The sequence below is a fragment of the Pogoniulus pusillus genome, chromosome 7 (assembly GCF_015220805.1).
Source record: "Pogoniulus pusillus isolate bPogPus1 chromosome 7, bPogPus1.pri, whole genome shotgun sequence".
Classification (NCBI taxonomy): domain Eukaryota; kingdom Metazoa; phylum Chordata; class Aves; order Piciformes; family Lybiidae; genus Pogoniulus; species Pogoniulus pusillus.
The window spans coordinates 32,725,739-32,752,138 of record NC_087270.1 but is presented as its reverse complement, the minus strand read 5'-3'; the positions used below and the strand labels follow the sequence as shown (position 1 = coordinate 32,752,138).

The following is a 26,400-nucleotide window of genomic DNA, read 5'->3' as shown; positions in this document are numbered from 1 at the left end:
CTTCATCTGAAACAAGTCTCTGTTTATGGGCATACCTGAAGAATCTTGTTTGAGGTCATTACCACCTTTTTTATTATTATTTTGTTCTATATTGTTCTGCTGCACTTGGGGTAGATTTCGTACCTGTATGTTTTCACTTGTGTCAGCATCACTCCGCATACTAAGCAACTCGGTTTCAAGAGGCTGACAATGAATATTCATTGAAATATCATCTATAGTACTTTGGTCTTCACTTTCAGGACTCCATTTTTTGGCAGAAAGTTTATTTTCTGATAGTCTGTGTGGTAATCTTTGATTACCACAAGTTTGAAACTGTAAAATCTCTCTCATACTATTTTTTCTTGCTGTATCACAACTTTGCTTTTCTAATGACCAGTTGTTTTGTCCTTCTGATAAATGCATAGGTTCACGTTGTGATGTTTGATATGTGTCCACACAGTATATGCTTCGTTCTAGATTTTGCTGCTCCTGTTTCTCTATGCTTTTTTGATTGCTTTCTATTTTAATTCGCTTTGAATATAGGTAGTATTCAGTTTCATCTGATGGTAACAATGTTTCAGAACACGTACTTTCCATGCTCACAAAAAACAAGTTCTGTAACTGCAAAGACAATCCTGAAAGTTAAAGAAATATTAAAGTATTAGGCATAAATGGTCCTTGATGATTGCCAAAATATACAGGGCACAAAAATCAGTCATTCTATAATTTGCACATGTTACCACATTGATATTTGTTCTGTATACACTGCAGGCCTGAGATAAAGGCAAGCTCACAGAACATTTAAAACTAGGATCTAGTATTTAAGATTAAAAAAATTATTTACTACAGTAGCAGATGTATGCAAAATTAAAACGAGTGGTAATTTCACTGTGTCAACAAGTTAAAGAGATTAATTTCGTTTCTCATACCCTACTTTTGCCAAAAATTAATATTGAGAACAAGTGTCAAGAAAATAACACCCACTAATGAACTCTCCTGAATGTGGGGAGTGGACCCTTTCTACACAGTCAAAAGCTGAAAGAAATTGCCAGTCTTGTCTTCACTGTGTGGTAATTTGTAATGTGCAACTGTAGGCAAGCTTATCAAAACACTGTATCAGACTGAATCTTCATATACAAAGGAACAGTGGTGTTGCAGGCACAAATCTGGATTGTTTAATGTACTCCTGGTGCTTGTGCTGTTTAAATACAAGTCCCTTCAAGCTAAATGCACTCAGCAGATTCATTTAAGTGATTGACCCAGTGTGTGGAATATGATTTCAGCAAAATGAGATTTTATATACTGATTGAGGGAATTTATTGTACTTGAAACAGGCTGATTCACCGGTATCTCCTGAACAACCCAGTCACTGTGCTGAGCTGAGAGCAAGCCAACAGGGAAGGCTTTCAAAACATTTCTTGAGGTATGATTGATACATCTATATATTTTTAAACCAAGACTGCGTGATTCAAGTAGCATTCCTAATTTGACAAGTTTACGTGTTTAATGTCACAAGTGTGATTATGGGATATACCTGCGAAACACAGAGAACAAGTAAATCCCGAAGCTTGCGGCTTTCCTGCCTCCCTCCAGAAGGCTGCTCAGTCCTCTTCCTGAGGAGCTCTCCCCCTTGCTGAAGGGGACAGAAGCCCTCTGTCCCGGTCTCTGCGGTTCTTTCCCTCCTCCCTCCTCACTGTATTAAGTTTACCGTGAGGAAAGCTTCTCTCCTGGTTTGTACACCGCTTGCAAGCTTTTTTCTAAAGCCTTCTACAGTGATTGTTTTCCCCCTCCCTGCAGCAGGGCCGTTTCTCTCCCTGAGCCCAGATCCCGCCCTGAGGTACTTCCTCTCGGTGCTTTCCTCAGGGGCGAGGGCATCCCCCCACAACCAACCTGCCCACCACCCTCAGTCTCCTTCCCCGGGGTAGAGGGCTCCGACAACCCAGCACCCCAGCTGTACTCTGAGCAGGGACACAAGCTGGATAACCGCAGAAACAGAGCACAGCCCTCGCGGTAACCAGACGCGGGCTCCGCCGCTCCAGGTGCCCAAAGTCGGAAGGAGCCTGCAGAGGCGGGAAGAACCTCTCCGCCTGCCACTGCTGCAGCACCTCGCTAGTCAGGTGTCAGCGCCGACGTATCCCTCCGCCCGAGAGAGGCTGCTGGCTTCTGGCCTTCGGGCGCCAAGCGGCAGAGACCAATCGGGATCTATGCGCCAAAGGCTGCAGGGTGAGGCACAAGGTTGCAAAGATGCTGTAGACGCAGCAGCAGCTCTGTTAGGCAATCCTTTCTCTGGTGTCTGAGCAACGAGGATCACCAAGTGGAGATAAGCAACCTTCTTCAAATTACTCCTACAAGTGGACATGCATTGGGGTTTGGTTCTGTTGGGCTTTTTTGTGTGTGGTTTCTTTTTGTTTGTTTGTTTGTTTTTTCAAACAGCCTAATTCCAAAAGACTAATCAATAAGGTCCTGCATGGTCAAATGCTCATGTCCATGGCTCTTTTCCACGATCCTTTGCTGATAAACACATAGCAAAGAAAACATCGCTTCTCTTATTTTTCTTTCCAGAGTAGCAAGTGTTGATGTAGCCAAGGTCTGTATTCCAAAAATAACAAGCATTTATACAGCTTTGCACTTTTGAAACAGGTGTTTCCTCTTCAACTGCTGAAATTTCATTTCCAAAAGGTTATGTTTTAAAGTTTGCACTGAACCAGCAAGTTGATTTAATAGCATTCAGGATGGGTAATAAAAATGGAAACATCTTTAAGGGTTGTTGCTGTAAATATATGTGGTTTGGGTTTTTTTTAAGGCTTATCATTCATACTACAGTGAACAAATACAATGAAGCTCAAGAAATGCATTGTTCCTGATAGAAAACAGGCAACTAGCAATAGAACAAGGGGACACAGTCTCAAGTTGTGCTGGAGGAAGTACAGGCTGGATGTTAGGAGGAAGTTCTTGACAGAGAGAGTGATTTCCCATTGGAATGGGCTGCCCAGGGAGGTGGTGAACACCCTGGGGGTGTTCAAGAGAAGACTGGATGAAGCACTCAGTGCCATGGTCTAGATGACTGGATAGGGCTGGGTGCTAGGTTGGACTGGATGATCTTGGAGATCTCTTCCAACCTGGGTGATTCTATGATTCTATGATTTTTCTCCACACAAGAAGTGTACAGAAATTAGCCTTAACACAGCTTTCTCTTCAAGATTTCTGCTTTCGTAAATAAATCTGGCTAGTAACTGCTTTCTGACACTTAAGAAATAGTACTGAATCCATCTTTAATAAACCAGATACTGTTCCTCTGTTTTAAATCAACAAATAGTCTGAAAACAATTATATTACATTCCCATTTAAAAATATTTGGAATACCATATGGTACAAAGGTCATAATATAAACTGAAAATAGGATTTTAAGGAATATAATGAAGATTCTCCATAACATGTTTGCTACTCTTCTGCATTGGAACATCATCCAGGAAGCATTCTTGAAAACAAACTATTTTTCTAAAGTGGAAATGATGTAGCGTTGGCAACTATTTCTTAATAGTTGACATAGACAACTATTTCTGAATAGAGCATTACCCTACTTGCCTGTCAGTGTGATGTCTCTTAAGTATTTATGGTAGGTTGCAAATAAGTAGAGGTCCTTTTAAAATTACTCATGTCTTTGAACCAGATAGTACAACCTGAAAAATAAACTGACTTTTCTTGTGTTTACACACAATTAAATTAAGATTGTTTACTCCACAGTTCCACATCTGCAGTTTCCTTCATTGCATATAACTTAGATACCTAACATAAGCTGAGAGACTTCAGTTGAAGTTTCTTTGCTCTGCACTTCTGGATTTACAACTCATGGGGACAAAAAAACCAACCAACCAAACAAAAACCAACCCAATACATTGGTGCTGCTTGATTACCAAAAGTATGAACAGAATATAGCATGTTTTTAATAATGGAGTGGGAAAAAAGACATCATTGCTTTCCCATCTAGTTGATTCGATAGTATTTTAATAGATTGTAAACACTACATATTTGTTGTAGAATTTCAACACCTTCAAGCATTCACTTTCTGTCACTTGGTTACATCTCCATCACAACTCTCAGGCAGATATTATTATATTATGCTTGCAAGTCGACAAAGCAGTTTGCAGGGCAGCTTCTTGACAAAGTCAGCAAAGAAATTTTAGATTCTGATGCAGCAGCCAAGGCACAGAAATATTCCTTCACTTGAAACCATTATTTAAAAGCTCTTACTAAAGGCTATGTAGCTCTTTTTTAATTTTTAATTTTTTTTTTTTCACAGAATCACAGAATGTCAGGGGCTGGAAGTGATCTCAGAACATCATCCAGTCAGATGCCAGAGCAGGATCACCTATACCAGATCACACAGTAATGCATCCAGTCGGGTCTTGAATATCTCCAGAGGGGGAGACATCTTTTTGTTGAAAAGTAGAAGAGAAGCACATTGCAAAAATAGTTTAAAAGTAAGGTCAGGCATAAATATTAGGAAATTAGATATCAACAAGGTAGCACTAAAAGTAATTATGCTAGTCTATCTGATTAGTGAAACAGTAAAATCTGACAGTCTTGATTTGTCAAGTGAAACAATGCAATTTGGTTCAAGACCTTTATGTCAATTGAATTGTGCTAACTTATTGACTGCAGCCTTGTTCCTTACAATTCACTGCAAGTAAACTGCTGTTTTAGAATGTGAGATTTCAAAAATGGACTGCTGTAATCTATTATGTTTCTATGCCAAATATTTCTACTCTGAAAGTAGCTCACTGTGTAACAGTAATCTATCAAAGGCTGGGACTCTAAGATTACTGCTTTACTAGGAAAAAGGTTCATGAGGGAGCTGGGCCTGATTAGCCTGGAGAAGAGGAGGCTCAGGGGTGATCTTATTACTGTCTACAACTACCTGAAGGGGCATTGTAGCCAGGTGGGGGGTGGCCTCTTCTCCCAGGCAACCAGCAATAGAACAAGGGGACACAGTCTCAAGTTGTGCCAGGGTAGGTATAGGCTGGATATTAGGAAGAAGTTCTTCACAGAGAGAGTGATTTGCCATTGGAATGGGCTGCCCAGGGAGGTGGTGGAGGCAGCGTCCCTGGGGGTCTTCAAGAAAAGACTGGATGAGGCACTTAGTGCCATGGTCTAGTTGATTGGATAGGGCAGGGTGATAGGTTGGACTAGATGATCTTGGAGGTCTCTTCCAACCTGGTTGATTCTATGATTCTATGATTCTATATGATTCTATGTCTTAAGTGCAGGATATTGGTCATTAACACTCTTAAAACTGTATTTTACAAATTACCTTTTTTCCTCCCTCGTCTTACTGTCATGTCATACAACCACTTCATCATTAAAAGTATCATAAAAAAGTTAATGTGTGAAAATACTTCCTATGCTTCCTATCACAAGTACTGTAACTGCAGCATTAGCTCATCTTCTTCCTATCTATCCATGTCACTTTGAAATAGCTAAATAAAACCTGCAGACCGTCCCTCTGTTCGAGAGTAGTATGTGTTGCCTCCAGTAATGCTTGCTAAATACTCTTTGGTATAATAAAGACAGAAGTTCACCCAAAGTACCTCAAATCATATGGAAGCGAATGTCTCTCTGAATGCATTGCATCTATTAATTCCATATTCTCAGCAGAGTTTCCATACTGACTAATAAAGAGGAAGTATTGCACAGGAGGTATGCTATGTTACTATCAGCTTGCATGTATATGCAAGCAACAGCCCTAGAGTGATTCTGCAGTATGTTAGTCCCTCAAAGCTGGGCCTGGAATAAAACTACCCTGAAATCCATAGACTTCCTAAAAAAAAAAAATAGTGAAAGTTTACTAAATGTTCCATAGCATTTAGTAAAGTTGTTATCTTTATAATTCCTCCCATTTTTTTTACTTAATTTTGGTTTTTCCTCTTTATTTCTGCCATTATAAATGGTGACAACTCCTTCATGGCCAACACAAAGCAGATCTCACAAAAGAAAGAAGCTGTTCTGATTTTTTTTTTTCCTCTTGCAGTCTCATGCAGAGATAAAACGAAAGAACAACCTGCTATAAAACAAGGAGAACAAAGTGTGAAGATCCACTGGGAGAGGTCCAGAAGGCATTGTATCTAAAACTCACTGTAATGTGGAAGTGCAAGGCAAAGCTTCCCTCTTCAACTCTTGGGAGAGGGAGTGCATCTAGCACGCATTACCTTCTCCCTGCACTGGTCTGTTGATGCTTGTCATACTGCCTCTATGATAACATGAACTCTTGCAAGATGGTTTGGTGCTCTGATTTCTAGTGGTAAAAGACTCTTCTGTTCCATCATATCGTTAGGGATATGAAAAGAAGATACTTAAGAGGCATTTTAAGAACTTATGTTAGCCCTATTCAGTGTAGGGTGAATCATACCTCTCAATGACCCCTTTATTTTGTCCACTGCAATAAAGCTGCTGCTTGACTGCCTCATGTCCAATGCATTTGACAGCTGTCACTTTGAATAAAAACTGCTGTTCATTGCACTTGATATTTTGGACACATTCTGTTCCTATCACCTGATGCACTGTTTGATCATACTGCTCCATTGCTGTGGCTGTATCATTCTCTATTGTATTAACTCCCTGTACAATCCCAAAGATGTTCTCATTTTCCAGATGAAATACCTTGTCTGCAGCTTAATTCCAAAACAGAAGTGTCAAAAAAATGGCAGTTTGTACACAGAGCGCTAAACACAGAGATACAAAGGATCTTCATCCAATTTTATCTGCCACTATCCATCTTCTTCATAAAGGATAGTGAAAATAGTTCTGCCTGACAGACAGTTCAAAACCTCTTTGTTGAAAGTCTGCAGTGCTGCTGAATTCAGGTCACACACATCCAAAGGCGCTCAGAATGCAGTGTTCTTCTTTTCGTGCTAGCAAGATAAACAACGCAGTCCACTAAGCCTGATTCACTTTTTCTCAACAAGATAATGCATAGAACACAGAAGCTTTCATATAGGGACACAGAAAAATTTAGTTTGGAAAGGACCTCTGGACCACTCTGTTCAGAGCACAGCCAGATTTCTAGTGTCATCAGGCTGCTCAAGGCTTTTCAACTTAAATTCTGAGTACCTCTAAGGCTGAAGATTCCTCAGTGCCTCTGAGGTGTTTGCTATGAAAACCCAGTTACAACATTAAATTGTAAGCACTTCATCTTTTTTCCAGTGTTGCTGTCTGCTTTTAATTTCTGTGCTTTTCACATACAGACTAACAAAACCACGTGTAATACATGAATAACATGCATAGTGATTCACCTGGTGTTGAAGTGGTATCTATTTCTGATAAAAAGCTAGTTAAGAATAAAATATTACACTTTAATAAAGAACTCAATTTAAGAGGGACGTTGAGATGCTTGAACGTGTCCAGGGAAGGGCAACGAGGCTGGTGAGAGGCCTCGAGCACAAGCCCTATGAGGAGAGGCTGAGGGAGCTGGGATTGTTTAGCCTAGAGAGGAGGAGGCTCAGGGGAGACCTTATTGTTGTCTACAACTACCTGAAGGGTGGTTGTAGCCAGGAGGAGGTTGCTCTCTTCTCTCAGGTGGCCAGCACCAGAACGAGAGGACACAGTCTCAAGCTACTCCGGGGGGCAATTTAGGCTTGAGGTGAGGAGAAAGTTCTTCACTGAGAGAGTCATTGGATACTGGAGTGGGTTGCCCAGGGAGGTGGTGGAGTCGCCATCCCTGGAGCTGTTCAAGGCAGGATTGGACGTGGCACTTGGTGCCATGGTCTAGCCTTGAGCTCTGTGGTAACGGGTTGGACTTGATGATCTATGAGGTCTCTTCCAACCTTGGTGATACTGTGAAATACTGTGAAAAAAAACTCTTTTAAAAACACATTTGAAGATAAAAGAATCTACACCTATTGCTTTCCTCTTGAATACTGTTTACAGCTAAGAAGTTATATTTCAGTCACATAGTAAAGCCAACTGTTATCCATATCTGCTTATCAGTAATTTTTATGACCTTCAAAATACGTCTGGTTAACAACAAACACAGCACCCCTTCCAATATTAGTAACTGGGTATACAATAGAAGTTGCAGAGTTTAGCTGCTGAGGCAGTTTTTCAGACAAATGGAGGGAGCCATTTAAGAAATTATAAAGTATTGCAGAAGCTCACAGGAAGTGCAGTTTATGCTGGGAAGTCCACAGTGTAAAAGCCAAGCATAAACTGCACACACATAACATTCTGAGAAAGCATATAATCTGAATGCAAAATACTCGCTGGACAATTAAGACATTTCATGAGATGCTGTATCAGTTGCACCTCAGTTCCCTTATAAGCTGAAGGACAACTGAAATAGGAACTCTATTGCCTTAAGGCAGTAAAAGCAGTGCAGATTACTGAACTCAGCTTTCACACAGAGGTATTTTGCAAAGTGCATGAGGTATCATTTTGTGACAGTTTGGGGGTATATCAGAGGCAGAAAACCAATAAGCTCTTCTAGTTCCCTTATCAGGGGAATTTGGAAGCCTGGTTCAGCCACTTCTCATCTAGATTCTCAAAATTATCCAGATTAGAATGCCTTTTTCAATGGCAAGAACAGATGAAAATTAAGCGTGCAAGATGAAAGTGCCTTTTGAAGCGGAAAATCAAAACCCAAAGTGCAAGTTTTGAGTAGTGTGTGTTTAGTCTACCTGTGGCCATATGAAAACAAACTAATGGACTTGACATACCTTTATTCTATTTCTGAAAATACTGTTCTGGGAACTATGCTGTTCAATATATCCATAAATTAAGGGAAAACTACCTAAGACATATCAGTTATTTGGAGTACTCAACACTATAGTTGGGAGGGGAAAAAAAAGATATAATAGAACTGGAAAAAAGAAAAAGCAACAGAGATAGTCAATGTGAAACAACTTTCATATGAGAAAACCCCAAATTTACTGGAACTTTTAGCTATGAGGTGATTAATGGGGAACAAGATACTAGTCACTAAAGTCATTGGTAGTATGAAACACAGAAGAAGGAAAGGACTATGCATAGAAACATAAGAGTGGCCATATTGGATCATAGTCAGTGTCCTATCTGACAGCAACAAAATGCTCAGGCGTATTTTAAAGAGAATGAGAATGGGAGAAACATTCATCTCCTAAGTCCCAGGCTGCAACCATTTCTAGTCTGGTCACTATCTACATATTGATGATTTCCATGGATTTCTCTTCTATATTCAATCGATTTCTTTCCAGTCTCCATTTAGAATCATAGAATCATAGAATCAACCAGGTTGGAAGAGACCTCCAAGATCATCCAGTCCAACCTAGCACCCAGCCCTATCCAATCAACCAGACCATGGCACTAATTCTACATAAACATCTAGCACCCATACAATTGGGAACAATTTCACAGCTTATGCTTTGATAGCTCCCTTGCTTGCTTGTGTTGAAAGATATAGCAAACACTCAAGCCCGACATACCCTTGCCATATGATTTGAAACTTCTCAGTCTTCTATCACATCTTCCTTAGGCATTTACCAGATTGATGAGGAGTCTTATTTGGTTTATTCCACCAGAGAAGCAATTCCATAACTCTGATGATCCTACTCTGAGCGTTTAATTCTACCATGTCATCTATTACATAAAGGATCAGAAGAACTTATAGCATTTAAGTTGAAGGTGCTTCACATACTTATGCTGCAGCACACTAATGTTCTTTGGTTTGTTTTTTAATTCCTTTCCTATTAATTTTTAACATTCAGCTTGGTTTTTTGACTACTGCTTATCACTGACATTTTCACTGACCCATCTATCACAACTCGAAGAGCTGGCTCCTCTGCAATAACAGTCATTTAAGAGCCCATCATTTTCAATGTGGAGCTAGGGCACTTTTTTCCTCTCTGAAGCAGTTTATGCTACTCTAAACTGAATTACAACTGCCAGCTTATTGCTTTTCCCAAGATCCTTCCACAGTTCTTCACATGTAGTTCTCAGTTCTGCTATTCTAAATAAGTCATTATAATCGTTAAACTTTCTCCTCTTGCTGTGCATTCCCTTTTCTAGATTTTTTTTTTTTTTTGGGGGGGGGAGAGATATGAAATATAGGATATGAGAAAATCCTTGCAAGAGAAGAACTGGGATGTATCACTAAAATTACTTTTCCAGAATCTTAGCACAAAGAAAAATTAGTACTTTTTATATAAAACTAAATTGTGGAACTCAAGATAGCACGTAGTGGTGAGGCTCAAATGTACAAAAGGTTTCAAAACTAATTAAGATAAAATTCAGGAAAGATATCTCCATTACCTAGTAAGCACAATACCTTGATAGCAACCTGAGATTCAGAAAACTGCAAAATGTGGATTGTCAGAAGCTCGAGGGTACTGGTTGAGGGATTATTTTATATTTGATCTTACAAATAGTATTAGTAATGGGCATTAAACATGGGCATAAACCACATTTGTTTAGTCAAGTATCAAAATACAGTTATCAAGGGTTTACTCCAGGCAGGCACACAGAACTAGCAAGTAACTGAAGTGTATCACGGAAGATGCTGGCAATTTATGTGTTCCCTATTAATTTTGTAAAGTCTCCAGATGTTGTGGATGTTAATATAAACAGTGTGGGTGGAGGTTGATTCATTTCCTAAAAGCTGTAAATGATTGTTTCTGAACTACAGAAAAATGCTCTCCTCCTAGGTCTGTGGCTGCCCCAAAATACAGTTTACTATCATACCAACATGACAACATATTTATAAAATATGGATCACATCTCTAAGAGTCTTGTTGTGCCAGTTTGAAGCTAGCTAGAATGTTTTGGTGAGAAGAACTAGATTACAGGCTGTGAAACGAAAACAATGGTGATGTCTGCTTCCCTCATAGGCCTGCTGAGAAGTATAGCAACAAGAAACAGAAACATAGACAACCACTCTCGCTTGGGCTGCTGGCTGAGCTGCATCTTACTCTCTAACCTCACCCTTCACTTTTGTACTAATCCACTTTGCTTTCTAACCCCCTGGCCGAACCTCCATTCTTCCTTGGGACTGGGGTAGGGTTGAGAGGGGTAGGGGGAAGGTGAGGGGGGGGGTTGAGAGCCCCTCCTGGGGACTCAGGTTTCTGGGAGGGGAGTTGTGTTTCTGTATTACCTTTTACCTTGTCTATTTCTGTCTATAACTGTATATACTGTAAATGTCTGCTTGTATATTGTGCTAGCTGTAAATATAAGCTTCATTCATATTTCCAGAGCTGGCTGTGTCTAGTCTGGGTGATTTCCAAAGTGGGAGGGGTGGGGTGTGGAGAACACCCAAGCCATCACACTTGTATGTTGGTATTGTTTTTTTTGTTCTAGTTTGAAAAACATCTAAAAAGTGGAATATCTAGGACATCTACATGAGGCAGATCTAATACATCAGAACAGCTCATAATGTGCTGATTGAACGTACTCACTTTTTATGACATAGTTTGTCTAACAGAATTTTAAAATTGTCTTTTCATGCATTTACTGGAGGACCATTGGGAGTTTGGCCTATTGTGAATATATTATCTACTATATTTTATATTATGACTAAAAGATGAATGTTGTAAACATTGTCGACAAAGCTAAAACTCACAAAGTAAAAAGTGTTGCTAGTACTTGAGGAAACCATAGGTTGTAATGATGAAAATGATGAAGTATTCTAAATGGCTGATAATCAAAAGTCATTTTTTTTTCTCTAGGGAAGTAAAATTTACAATTATCTCCAGAATCTTGAATAATCAATAGTAACATTTGGATACCTTGTACAGTATTCGTAAGGCTAAAGCAAGGGGACTTAAAATGTTTTGTCCAAATTCATTTTAAACATCATGAATGGCACTTTCTTCTTAGCACTTTTTAAACTTGTCTTAGTCTGAATGAGATTCTCTACTAGATATATAAAATATTGTAAATCAAGATGCATATTTTAATTTGTTAGAATGTAGGACTGCAAAGTCTAGGAAAAATGAGTAAAGAATTAGTCATGTGATGCGTTGTGACTGTAATGTGACCATTAACAAGAGCAATCCTCTATCTGTTAAAAATAGACAGTGTAGAATGTCACTGTTAGACAGTGGTTCTACAATATTAAAAACCAAACCAAGCCAAAAATCTTTAAACCTTCAAGAATCAGACAATAGGTTGTTATAATGATGAACAGTGATTTTTTTCTCAGTATCTTGAAAAAAATAATGGCCTTCTGTTCATGTAGTCTCATGTATAAGATGTCTTTTGACACAGACCATGAAGTCAGTAGCTACAGTGTTAATTTACACGTGGATATTTATTTACAAAACTCTTTTCCACAGAAAAAAAACACTTGCAGTATCAAATGTAGGCAAATAGAGGATAAAGTGCCCATTCATTGGCATTCAGTTCTGCTCACCTCATTGAGTGGGCTGGACAGGAGCATATTTTCTTGTGATCTCAGGCTTTCCTGATACTGCCATAAATTGCAGAAGCATTTTGTATCTGTCTTCAGCAAGCTCCAGGATTCAGGCACAGCATACAGGTAGGTAGGCTATTCCTCTCTTTCACAGCATGTAGTGATTTGACATAGCTGAAGGTCAACACCATAAATGAGACAACCTAGCAAATGGTACATGGTTTCCACATTGCTTCCTAAAACAACTGCTAGACTATTTTGATTTAATAACTAGTTCAGGTTTAAGTTTAGCAATTAGTCTTTCTAATCTGTTTTCATATATTCAGGCACTACTAGTTTGAAAGAGATACGGAATTTCAGTACTCATGCTATGAATAAAGATCAGTTAATTATTTTGATCAAAATCTCATTTTAAAATGTTTTTCACAGCCTTAGGTTAAAAAGTAGATTTTTTTTTTTTTTAATCACAAAGTTATGGGTGGAGGAAGAAGAAATAGAGCAAAGTCTATCAGGTCCATAAATCCAGTAAGAATTTAATGTTCTTTTTTAAGAAGTCAAATCAGAGATTTTGGGTTCAATAAAAGCTTGAGATTTAAAAGGTATAGGTATACCCAAGATGAGGAAAGAAAGCTAATTAAATATCTATGAAATAGCTCAGTTGCCCTGTTAAACAAATTAATGAAAGAGACTATTCTGTAGAAAGGCTAAAAATAATCAAGCTATTTAAAGTATCTAAGAGGCAGGTAAGTAACAGCCTAAATATTTTACAAGCACATTTTGTAAAGAAGACAATAAATCATTGAACACGTGAGACTGGGCAGTAAATAATATAAATCTAACATTGTGTAGTTGCACATATACATATATATATATAAAACCCATTAAAACAACTTGGATAGACCACAAAATAAAATTCTTAGGAGAAAAACTGGATTCTCAGTTACACTCCTGTTCACACTAAATTAAATGAGACGATACATTATTAGTCTATCATTAGTCTGAAATGGTATCAGAATGAAGGGTTATGAATTACTGGCTGTTGTGCAAAGACAAGGAATCTAAAACACAATATGACATTAAACTCCAAACCATTGCTTTCTTAGGATATTGTACCTGAAAGGGGTCATTCTGGTTAATAAAGAGCTCAGAACTCCAAGGCCTTTCCCCATGTAGCTAATCATCATCTCACTAACCCAAGTTAAATGTCCAGTGTGGATGACTCTCATCTAAATGGTGATTCATCTAAGTCTCTAAGAGACAAAAGATGTGTTGCCATGTGGCGGTAACACCCCAGCTACAGAGCTGTAAAATAATTTGCAGTGGCAACGATTTCTTTATAATAAACACTGAATTAAATCCACTTATTTCTGTCTAAACTGCTGAAAGATCAACACGCCACAAGTCCAAGAACTAAATCAATTGACCTCATTTTTACTGAACTTATCTAAATGATAAGATTAGAACCAGAGTACTGATTAACAGATTATTAAACTCAAATGATGGCACATGGACTGGATCTCTTTATGTTTTCTAAAATGCATTACCTCTATAGAAAAAGAAATTTAATCTAATTTAATGCAAATTCAACATTGAAGCTACTAGATCAGCAGTGTAGATCACACAGATTTGAGCACCAGAACTGCCATTTTTACAATTAGTAGTATTTCTTATCGGCCTGAAAACTACAGGATGCTTTTTGTGTAACCTAATTTAGGGCATCTGCATCTGAGCTAATCACTCAATGTTCTCTTTTTAAACAGTGGGAAAAAATAGGCTCTTCTGGGCTGACATTAAATATCAAACATTTTAGATGTTTAGGAAAAGATAAACAACTAAAAATGCATATAGTCAGTTTCAGCTGACTACACTGCTAGCCCAGTATACTGTGCAACACTGGCCAATTCAAACATGGAAGACTACTCTGTCTAAATTTGGTTAAGTGAATCTCAGCTCCCATGTTTGTAATTAGATGTTAACAATTTGAAAAGTTAGTGTGATGGTTTGGGTGTTCCCTGCCCCCCCACACTTTAGAAATCACCCAGACTAGACACAGCCAGCTCTGGAAATATTTACAGCTAGCACAATATACAAGCAGATATTTACAGTATATACAGTTATAGACAGAAATAGACAAGGTAAAAGGTAATACAGAAACACAACTCCCCTCCCAGAAACCTGAGTCCCCAGGAGGGGCTCTCAACCACCCCTTCACCACCCCTCTCAACCTCACCCCAGTCCCAAGGAAGAATAGAGGTTTGGCCAAGAGGTTAAGAAGCAAAGTGGGTTAGCTCAAAAGTGGAGGGTGAAGTTAGAGAGATGCAGTTCAGCCAGCAGCCCCAGCGAGAGTGATGTCGAGTGAGAGTGGTTATCAAATGTTTTTATTTCTTGTTGCCATACATCTCAGCGAGCCTGTAAGTGAAGTAGGCATCACCATTGTTTTCCTTTCACAGCCTGTAATCTAGTTCTTCTCACCAAAACATTCTAGCCTGCTTCAAATTAGTACAGTTAGTAAAGTATTGCTTTAGAAAAGGATGGAGAGAAAATAATGCAACAAAAGATTGTATAATGAACTCTATTGAAGAATGCAAAGTCATGAACTTTCAAAAATGTTGCTTATAGGAAGCAGTTGGATAAAAGGGTAAATAGATCTAGACTCAAGGATGCATTAGTATGACTACCCTATCCCTGGAACCTAAGCTAGCTCATTCAGGACTAGGTGTCTCTGTCTGGAACAGCATTATGAAGAGCAGACACATCTCTTGACCAACAATTGTTCTTTTATTAGCTATCAACCAACATTTAAACTGTCACTTTTCCACTAGGCAAACTCAGCAGGATCAGAGGGGAAACATTACCTTCACTGACACTGATGCTTGCAATAGACACTTAGGCTTTGATTCCTAGATTGTGCATGCCTGCAGAGCTGGCTTTACTCAGGAAAGAGAGAGCAGAACATGCTCTTCACAGCAAAAGGAATTCCTCCTCTTGTCTTGCCCTTTCATAGTAAAAAGCACAAACACTGCATGTTGCAATCAACTTCTGTAAAGCTCATGGCTGAGGTATAGAAAAAAATGTGAAGAAAGAATCCTTCTTACCAATACACAGCACATAAATACATATGTATAGAATCACAGAATGGTCTGGGCCGGAAGTGAGTTCTAGAGGTCATCTAGTCTGGACCCCTGCCGTCAGCAGGGACACCCCCATTAGACCAGGTCACCCAGGGTCCTGTTAAGCCTCACCCTGAATGTCTCCAGGGAAGGGGCCTCAACCACCTCCCTGGGCAACCTGTTGAAATGCTCTGCCACCCTCATAGTACAGAACTTGTTCCTAACATCCAATCTAAATCTGCTCTTCTCAAGCTTGAACCCATTGCCCTTTGTCTTGTCACCGCAGGCCTTCTTCAACATCTTCTCTCCATCCTTCCTGTAGGCGCTCTTTGGGTACTGGAAGGCTGCTATTAGGTCTCCCCAGAGCCTTCTCCTCTCCAGACTGAACAACCCCAGCTCCTTCAGCCTAGTATCCTAGTATATGTGCAGGGGGTATGGTAAAACTTTGTCTAACAATGTATGACAAATCTTTGTCTAACAATGTATGGCAAAGAAGACTAAAATGTGTCTAAATAGGTTTGTTGTGTTCTTAGACCTACTTAGCTCTTGTTTAGTTATGTGAAAATTACTGCTGTTTAGATTTATTTTAATGGGAAGCTCTTTTGACTCAGAACAGCCACCAGAGTAACCAATTTTCCCTATAAAAGTATTTTCAAAATTACCCATGGCAGTGGGTGACAGATGTATTGTAAATACATTTTTTAAATGCATTTTACTTCTGATCTGGAGAGACAAATTATTGCTCAAAACCTCAGGTCTAAGAAACCTGAAGGTGCATGAATGGTGTTCTTCCACAATGGGGTTACAGTGTTGATATACAAGAGGAAAACAGCTGATACTGCCCTACCTCCACTTGTACAAATCATTCAACAGTGTCCAGCACAATATCCTTGTATCTAAATTACAGTGGCATTGATTTGAGAGAGGAACCACTCACTGGAAAAGGCATTGGCTGGATGGTCATACTGAAAGAGTTGTGGTCAATGTCCAAGTGGAGACCAGTGACAAGTGGTGTTCCTCAGGGCGTGATACTGGGATCAGCACCATTTAAGACTTTTGTCAGTGACATGGATAGTATGACTGAGTGTGCCCTCAGACAGTCTGACAATGACACTGTGGTGTGATGTGGCTGATGCACTAGAGGGAAGGGGTGCCTTGACAGGCTTAAAAAGCAGATTCATGCAAGCCTCATGCAGTTCAAGTTTAACGAGGTCAAGTGAAAAGTCCCGGACATGGGTTTGGGTAATCCAAATCACAAATAGAGGATGAACAAAGAAAGGATTAGGAGCAAGACTGTGAAGAAAGCCTTGGGAAGGTTGGTTGATGAGAGGTTCAACATGATCAATGTGCATTTGCAGTCCAGGAAGCCAGCTGTATCCCGGGCTTCATCAAAGGCATGGTCAGCAGGTTGAGGGAAGTGACTCCACCTCTATATTCCTCTCTTCTGATGCCCCATGTGTAGTACTGCATCCAGGTCTGAGGTCTCCAACATACCAAGGGTATGGACCTGTTGGAGTGAGTCCAGAGGAGGCCACAAATATGATCCAAGGGCTGGAACACCTCTCCTGTGAAGACATGCTCGGAGTTGGAATTGTCCATCCTGAAGAAGACCTTATAGCAGGCTTTCAGTACCTTAAAAGGGACTACAAGAAATATGGAGAGGGACTTCTCACATGGGCACATAGTAATAGGACAAGGGGTAATGGCTCTATACTGAAAGCAAGTAGATTTAGATTATACAACAGGAAGAAATTCTGTGCTATGAGGGTGGTGAAGGACTGGGACAGGTTCACCGGAGAAGCTGTAGAAGCCTCATTCCTGGAACTGTTGAAGGCCAAGATGCATGGGTCTTTGAATAACCTGGTCTAGTTGAAGGTATGCCTGCCTGGGCAGGGTGGTTGGAACCAGATGATCTTTAAGGTATCTTCCAACTCAAATCATTCTGAGATTACAGGAAGTAAAATATACTCAATATTTTCCTAGACCTTCTTAAATGTAATTAAAAGATATTATAAATACTGCTAAGTTAAAATATCTGTTCTAAGGCCTCTATTAGTTTCTGGGTTAATTAAAACTCATCTGACTTGATATTGCTTCCATTTCTTTGCTCTTCATGCTGTGGTACAGTGTTATATGACAATATGCTACCCAGTTTGCAGCAGCCTGCAGTCATATAAAAATGAGCTAGGGGCAGTCTTTTTCTTGCAGTGAGTTGGTTTTAAATTAATATCAACTTACTCAAAAATTGTGATCAGTAAAGAATCTGAAAATTGGAGGAGGATTAACTGTACAGTGTACAGTACTGTATAACATGATCTTAACTACCAAATTGTTACAAATAAATTAAAACAACATATTAAATATGAAAAAAAAATATTTGGTGCAGAAAGTACACTTAATTTGGATAAGCTAACCAAGCGTATGGAATAATGCATTAATACTTTCCATTAATCTCCAGATACAAAAATAGGCAACCACAGAATAATAAATGTATCTAGAAAAGCTGCTAATGCTTTAGACAACAGTTCGCTGAAGTATTTGCTGCATTTGCTTCTAGTACTCTGGCTTGTTACATAATCATTTATTTATGATAACTACACTAGACTCTTCCTCCTTTTCCTCAGTTTACTTTTCTATCAATGCAAAATAGGTCACAAGAGCAAGTAAAATTATTCAAATTCTCTCACACAAGGTAATAAGCCACAATCGAACTTTTAATATGTACACAGCTACTCTCCCTTACATGCTGGTATTGTCTTCCTCTAGAAGCAGCCAGTCATTGTGGAAGAGGCCTTGTGTCCCAGACAATGGACTATTCAGTGAAGCAGAGAACATGGTAGATTCCTGGAATGACAGAGTAAATAGTGATGCAGGACAGTCATGCAGGGACCTGAGAGGAAAAGCAGAATGGGTGGAAATTTAAACAATAAGGGCTAACAACAGGGTTTCAAAAGGGAGTGGAAGCTATTCACAAAGGCCCAGAAAATCAGAATTACTGAAATAGTATCTCATGTCAGACTAAACCATCTATGATAGGTCTCATAGGTAAACGTTTTCAAGCTCTGAAGAGGTTCAGGAGGCAGAATCTGAGGACATCGCCCCTGTTCATCCTCCCCACATCAATTATCCATCAGCATATGTATACCTCAAGTGTTCCCTGAAATCTGACTTTGGGGAAGGTACCTTGAATTCTGCAGCAAGTACACATGGTGATGAAGTATGCTATAGAGTACTTGTTTATAAGCTTAAAATAAGTGGTGGGTATTTCTTATTTTTTTTTTTTATCAGATAGAGAGAAATGAAAATCAATACAGATTATTAGTATTTCTTGTATATATTTATATTATGTCATTTGATAAATATTTATACATTTGTGCTTTCAAATATATTGTAAGTTAAAATACGTTGATATAGCACAGCTTGTTTTTGGTGTGGCACTCCATTTTTCGCCACCAAATGTGAAAAACAGGTTATGTATTAATGGTCTGGGTGGACATTTTTTTCATATATTTAAAGCATAGCTAACTGTGAAAATCACTGCAACAGGAAGTTGCAGAAATCACTGGCAAAAGTTACTTAGTAAGAACAAATTCATGACTAAGGAGCTCACCAGTACATGGGAGTATCCTGATCCAAATGTATACTCCAGCTCTATGTGTCCCTAAACTTGAAACTGCAAGCAAGGGAGGTGTTCCCGCATAAGAAACACTGTTTAACTGCTTTGCTTTTGACAGCTTTTCTTACGCTGACATATCCGATAGCAGGTAGCAGACTAGATACTGTACAATCTATTTTGGGGAGAGAAACAGCAGCGTGATTTTGACAAATAGAGACGTTGGCAACTGGAAAGGTATGTGTACAAGACTGACATTTATTTCATGGGCTGACACAGAACATATGAGCTAGTGTTATAGATGGAAAGATTTCATTGCAAATGGAATTATAAAACAATTTTTCATTGTTCTGTTTAACATCTGTTTTCTCTGATGAGCATTTCTGACTGTTAGTTTAGGATCTACTTTATGTCCGGTAGCCTACTTTCTGAGATATATCTCCAGTCCCAGCAGTACATCCTGCTCTTGTGATTATGGTCCAAGACTGCTGATTCACTGCTGCTTTCTCAAACAAAATTATATAAAAAAGTATTACTTCTAAAATACAGACCATTATGAGAAGTCATCATGTCTCACAGTATAGTTTAATTATATAAACTATCTACCTGTCCCTCAAGATTCAAGTACATTTTGTCCACAAGCAAGTAAACAGTCCTGCTGCAACCTTTAATCTACCCTCCCCATCATTTTTCGGTAGAAAGTACATTCATATCACAGCATACAAGTGCGTTATTAATCATACAGAACCATATGACAAGCATAATAATAAAATTGACAAAAATGCAAGCAAACTGAGTCAGATAATTTGGTGCTCAAAAAAGGCTAGATAGCACCTTGCTTGATGTGTGTTAGTAAAACTGAGTATTTCATTATTAATAAAGCTGCTAACCTATCTGAAGTTTGAGGCCTTTTCCTTTATTTTTATTTCCTTTCTTATTTTATCTAATTCAATTTTTTTACACGTCATCATTACAGTATTTAGCTGAAGACAATCACTTGTGGATCAAATAAGGTGACAAAGCCCTCTTGGAACATCTCAAGATAACATGATGATTTTGACTTTACAAGAATTATTTTGTATATTTAAAAGATTTGCCTTGAGCTAAATGGCAGAGCAAAGCGCAGTGCTATGTTTAGGACCTTTGGAGGAAATTAAATGCTTCTGAGTTTTGTCATTCCTATCCTTCTAAACACCCATTATTTACTTGAAGCTCGTATTTCTCAGGTCCAGAATGTCAACCTTTTATTTCCACTTGAGCAAATGCCTCACTCAAGAACCACTGGAACAGCTTCTGTGGGGAACAGCCTACTGGAGTGAAACCTGGGCTTGTGCCATTTAGCTTTAGACACTTCATTTAGGTGTCTAAACTGAAAGATATTTTTTCTTGACTCTTGGTCCAGGTTCCTGGTCTGAATCACCCTGTCGGAGATTCCTTTTATTTTTGCTGACATAAGAGGCAATGCAAGGAAATAGGAAAGTAATTTACCTATCAGATGTAGGTATCTAAAGTTAGGCATTGCATGCACTCCCCAGTTGTGACTGTATTACACAACACTAGGGATGATGTTACATAAATGTTGGTTTGGTTTTTTTTTTACATTTCATTCTGTGAGCCTGAGAAATTGAAGTCTAATACATAATCTCATTACTAAAAAGACTGAATTATAAATTATTTGACCTGACATGTTAAAAGAAATCTGTATACATAAAATCATAACATTTCAGAAAGAAAAAATGATTAGTAAAGTACATTATGTTTTATCTCTATTTTTAGGGACACTATTTTTAAAAACAAATGAGAAATGAACGTGAAAAACTATACACACAAAAATGTAATTCTCATGTAGTTGTATATAGCACATTAAAGAAGCAAGACATTTTGAAGTGGATAATCTCCCACTCATTGTTTGCTGCTGAGCATCAAGAATCTCACCCTTTTCCAATTGCAGCATGTTGCAGCAGCTTCATTTAATCGCAGAGCCTTGAAGCAGCTCCCTTCTGCCAATCCTTGCAGCCGCATTGCTGCTTTCAGTTCCCCATATAACAGATGAGTATATTTCAGCATGCAGAAACTGCATGAAGGCAACAAACACAGAAGGGAGAGGAAATAATTCCTTCAAAAGGCCTGTCAGGACACAAAGCATACAGCTACAGATTCCTTCTCATGATATTTGTTCTGCTGTTGGTTCTCATAAAATAGATATGCAAATATATTCTTAGCAAGTATTAAGTACAAAAGGAATAGGAGGAAAATGCAACCTCTGAAATGGTATTGTGCAATTAAACTGGTGTCTGTAAAACAGGAGGTCATGCTAAAAAAACAATTTAAAAATCTCATTACCAGCAAGCTATCTGCTGATATAGTGGCTCCTCTCAGAGACTATCGTGTCTTTTAATACTGAATTCTCTACTCTGGAGCAAAGAACGGAGAGAAAAAGGGCAAGAAAGATCCTTGATTCCTTTAGATTCTGGATTTCCCTCTGGAGATGCCTATCCATCTCCCTTGACAAGATCAGAGACTTAGGGCATCGCTCAGCTTCTTTCAAAGGTATAAGCAGAACATTCAGGATTCAAAGCCTAGAGAAGACCCATGCAAACCATGGGTATCAACATGTACCAACATTTCTGTGCTGTTCATTGATAAGCTAAGAATTCTTATATTTACTATACATTACTGATGTTAAAATAAATACATATTAAAGAGAAAACTTTAGGTCAGATCCCAATTTCGTTTAAATTGAGGCATCTCCATTATAAGCAATCTGTTCTTTAGGTTCAAAATAGATTTAAAGATGCTAAATGGCAACAATAAGTTTCATTTGCAAAGTCCAAAGAACTGTATAGCAAGAAAGTGAAAGATTCTATATCTATGTTAAGTGTAGTGAGTGGATGTAATTCTCCACAATCTAAAATACAGTATTATCATCTATATAGAATATTAAGTAGCTGAAAATGTCAATGGTTTGAACTGGTACTTTTACATCCAGCTTCTTACAAAAGCCTTCAGTAATAGTGTACCATGTAGGACAGCACAGTGCAAGACACATCATAATAGCACAACTGTTGATAATGTCATTATTACCTTGCTAATAACAACCCAATGCATCATCTAATAAGCAATATTTATTAAAATGTTGGCTTACAGTAAAATGAAGTAATAAAAAATGAGAAGATTTATATATATATGTTTACTTTTCAAATAGGGTTTTGTATTGTTATTGTGATGCAATATGTGAAAAAATAAGGCAAAACTTTCTAGAATAACACCTTGATCTAATTATTTTTTGAGGTGCATCATGGGGTGCATAGGCTCATTAATTCTGGTTTTATACAGAATTATCTATAGGCAAACAGGCAAGATCATACACGAAAACACAACAGATAGTATCTTCTGCTTAATCTATGGTTTTTTTATAGTAGATGGGAAATCTGCCACTAAATCCAACGAAAAAAAACAACATATGGAAAGCCCTATTTAAATATACTTTAGCCACAATGTTTTAAAAATCAATCCATAATTCTCACTTTCTGAGGGCAAGCAAATGTTCAGCATTTTTTGTAAAGGATGACCCCCAATGATATTGAAAAGCATGTCATCTGCAAGTGCCAGTCACTCGGCAGACAACCCTAAGCTACCATTCAATCATCCAACTGAGATCTTGTTACCTCAGTAGCTGTGAAAGAATGAATCAGCAATACCAAACTAAGCCATCAAGTAAATACCTGGTCTAACAGACAATATAGAGCTCGGCACTCCTGTAGCTATGCTGCTGACAGCGGAAGAGTTATCAAGATGAGATCAAGTCATGCAGTAACTGCAATATGGACACAACCGAAGTAGGTCACACAGAATTAATACTGCACTGTGATGGTAAAAGACAAACTTCTAAGGAACTGAAAAAGACAGAAAATATGAGAGAGAACAATGTGGTTATAACTTAGCAAGCTGATGCCACAGCACTCTAACTTCTATTATCCTAAAGATTATTCTTAATGATCTGGCAGGCCAAGCAAGCAATGAGGTAGCAAAATACGAAGACGACAGACAATCATTTAAATTAATCAGAACAATTAAACCCAGGAATTTCAGAGATACTCATTTAAGTGAATCATCTCCTGATTTTTTTTTTAGCTAAGTCTGGAATCAACCTAAATTTTTAACATTTTCAGGCTGCATGTTTTTCACATCATCAAAATATGAACCGAGGAAGAGGAATGCACTGGAAAATTCCAAAAAGGCATAAAATCTTAAAATTCTCTTAAGCTCAAAAAGTAAGTCTGGTTGTAAAGTTGGGGACTTTTAGTCATCACAAAGATAACTTAGGAATCCAGCTGCCTGCCTTAGCAAGCTGAAAACACAGTAGCTTCTTCTGCATTTGTGCAATACCTCATACACGCATTTGAGTTGTAATTGAATTATCTGGGCATTTCAACAATTAACTACGAATTATTACCATCCATCATGTATTACACAATCTTCACATTTGGTTGTTTCTTTTTGGGGTTTGTTTTTCTGAAATAATAAGTAGCAAGATAAAAATGGGCATGCCTTCATTTAGATAGACTCTTTCTTATGTGTATTTCTCTTGCCCTCCTTTCACCTCCTTGCTGTATCCATCTGCTTTCTGTAGTGTTATGCTTAGGACATGCTAAATATGCTTAATTTATGTATTGTAAACAGTCAGCGACAGAACATGTCATGCATGAAAGTAAACGTTTACTTATATCTTTGCCTTAGGAGGGGGCTACCATTAGTTAGGTGCTATGCAAGGTCCAGGGGAAGACCCTGAATCTTCACTCCTGCCAGCACAGCAAGTACAACAGTGACAACAGCAAGGGAAGGACAATATCAGGTGGACTTCTTTATTGAAGCGCAAGATTAGTTGAATTTTACATCAAAGGAACGAAGAACGTTATCGAAATTAACATCCAAGCAATGCTAAGAAACTTGTGAAAAATGGCCATCGATGAAAGATGCTGCCCCCACATGCAAGCCATGGCTACAGGTGGCTGACTCCACGCACGGGGTACAGCTGCGATGAACGCTCGGGCCACCCCGCTAAGGCGGTGTTAGCAGCACCGACCCCCGCAGGGCCTCCTGCCCCACCTCCCCACGGTCCCCACTTCCGCCCGCCCCGAGGCGTCCCTGCTCCCTCCCGCCTTTTCATGCTCCCTCCCGCCGACGCCGCGTCCCGCACTGCCGCGTCCCCGCTCTCTTTCCTTCTTCCCTCTCTCTTTTCCTCGCTCCTTCCCTCCCTCTCGCCCTCCCTCGCGGCCACGCGCATGCTCGGGGCGCGTGCGTGTGGCGGCGCGTGGCGGCGGTCTGCAGTGCGGGGCGGGCGGGCGGCGCGCGGGGCGGAGCGGGGGCGCGCGCGGCGGCGGCGGCGGCGGCGCGGAGTGAGCTGCGGCGTGAGCGGCGGGCGGGCGCGCACCTAGCCGCCGTCCCTCCGGCCCCAGCACCCCGGCGGGACCTCGCGGCCCAGCGCCCTCCTCCGCACCGCGGACAGCTCTCGGCGCCCTCTGTAAGTGCGCCTCGAGTGCCGGCGGCGGCGCGGGGATAGAGCGGGAGAGGGTGGCCCCGGGGTGGCACCCGCCGGCTGGGCGACGTGCAGGGGGGAGCCCTTACCTAAGTGCCGGTGGCGGAGCTGCCCGGCAGGCAGCGAGACCGGGAGGGACGAGGCTGGCTGGGGTTGCCCCACGCGGGGCTTTTCCTCCCGGGGTGGAGGCGCGGCGGGGGCTGAGGAGGGGGCTGCCGAGAGCGATCTGGTCAGCGCGGCCGCTCCTTCGCGGTCGGGGATCATCCTCACCGGGAAAGTTGAGCACGATCGGTCCTCGCTGCCTCGTGTGCGGGAGTCGTTGTTTCGCGAGCGAGATGGAGGGAAATAGTGTCCGTAGCGATTCGCCGTGAACTGTTGCGAGATAAGCGACCGAATCGCGTATCGATCCGGATATAAATACCAACAACATCAAAAGGGAACATTGATCTGTCGCTTAACAATTTGCGCTGGGAAGTGTTCCGGTGAAAGTGGAAGTCGCTGGCGTGCGTGTGAAAAGACATAGCGCAACGGTCCTTATTTTTTTCTAGTAGGGAAAAAAGACCGTGCGAAGCCGAAGAGCGGGAGCAGTCCTCGCAAGGTCATCACACCCACTGGGGAGGCAGAAGTGCTCCCGATCCTTGCGATCGCGTTACTGATACTGCCTGTAAGAGATGGTTTTAAATTTTATTATTATTTTATTTTAACTAACACGCGAGCTGTCTGCAGGACATGCCAGGGGTAGCGTTTGCGAGGGAGTGCGCTCACCTCGCCCCTCCGGCGCGGAAGGTGCGGGGCGGAGGTGTCGCGCTCCTGCTATTTACTTGAGCATCAGCCGGAGTGAAAATGGAGGTGGGAGGAGATTTAACAAAAGCTAGTGTGCGATCCAAGTCATTTCCCACACGAAGGCGTGAGGAAGAGGAGGAGGGAAAGGAGACGACAGGAGAGAGAATTTCATTTCCAGAGATCAGAACAAAAGGAGGAGTAGATTGAGGCAGATCGTGAACAGACGTGGGGGGGAAGCGAGGCGTCTTCCGCGCAAACCCAAGCAGAGAGGAGTGCGGGGGCTCTGCAGTGGCTGGGGTCTGCGCGGCTGCGGACGGAAAGGGAGCAGGCGTGGGGCAGCCAGGCCGGCGCAACTTTGCGCACAAGCATGAGTTGGCCGCCCCAGGGAGATGGGGCCGTGTGTGCGGGGCCGAGGGGTGCCTGCCAGTGACGCGGCAGGCTTCCTCTTTTTCTAGCCGCCTTGAAGGGGTCTTTAGCTCTCAGCTCTCATCGGGAAGAGTCGTCTCTCGACAGCGCGGTGCTGGGGAAGCGCGCTGATTATGACACCGTGGCGGGGACGTTTCACCGGCGCACGGAGTGCTGCGCTGGGACATGGGGCACTACGAGCTTCCCGCTGCTGACTCCGGCGGGAGCTTGATGTGGAAGCGTCCCCCAGCCCAGTGCTGCATTGCCTCTTGTACAGCCCGTCCTCTTACACCGCTAGTCTCCCCGCCCTGCGCTTTACTCTCTGCGGGGTTGCCTGTGCCGCCATCTATCCCGGTGGCAGGCTTCCCCCGCCCCTCCTGGGGATATCCCCACCCCCTAGAGTCCCCTACTCTCCCCACTGCCCCGCTGGGAAACACTCCCCCTCAGCGAAACACTCCCCCTCAGCCGAGCAGTCCACTCCCATCGTGAAAGCACCTGCACGGTCCTCCATACACTCCCTCTGCATGGTGTCAACCCCGCGAGCCTTTCCTCTGCTGGAGTGACCCCCCCCCCCCGCCGGCACTCCCCAGCCTTTCTT

General features: G+C 40.8%; 2 protein-coding genes across 6 annotated transcripts in view; one reads left to right on the top strand and one right to left on the bottom strand.

Annotated features, from left to right (window-relative positions):
* LOC135176935 (uncharacterized) overlaps positions 1–25,168 on the bottom strand; it is a 138,709-nt gene extending 113,541 nt beyond the window's left edge. Inside the window, exons 1-4 of one of the 3 annotated variants that reach the window (XM_064146417.1) lie at positions 24,704–25,168; positions 21,011–21,149; positions 18,206–18,306; positions 14,641–17,027 (exon numbers count right to left, since the gene is read on the bottom strand). In XM_064146417.1, the coding sequence (XP_064002487.1) occupies positions 16,892–17,027; positions 18,206–18,306; positions 21,011–21,149; positions 24,704–25,044 (717 nt within the window). In that variant the 5' untranslated portion in view covers positions 25,045–25,168 and the 3' untranslated portion in view covers positions 14,641–16,891. Of the gene's footprint in view, positions 1–14,640; positions 17,028–18,205; positions 18,307–21,010; positions 21,150–24,703 lie in introns of those variants that run through there. The other 2 variants (XM_064146418.1, XR_010302871.1) reach the window with 2 other exon arrangements.
* VSNL1 (visinin like 1) overlaps positions 24,451–26,400 on the top strand; it is a 96,327-nt gene continuing 94,377 nt past the window's right edge. The window contains exon 1 of one of the 3 annotated variants that reach the window (XM_064146422.1): positions 24,451–24,599. The gene's annotated coding sequence lies outside the window, so the exon portion shown is untranslated. Of the gene's footprint in view, positions 24,600–25,187; positions 25,279–26,400 lie in introns of those variants that run through there. The other 2 variants (XM_064146420.1, XM_064146419.1) reach the window with 2 other exon arrangements.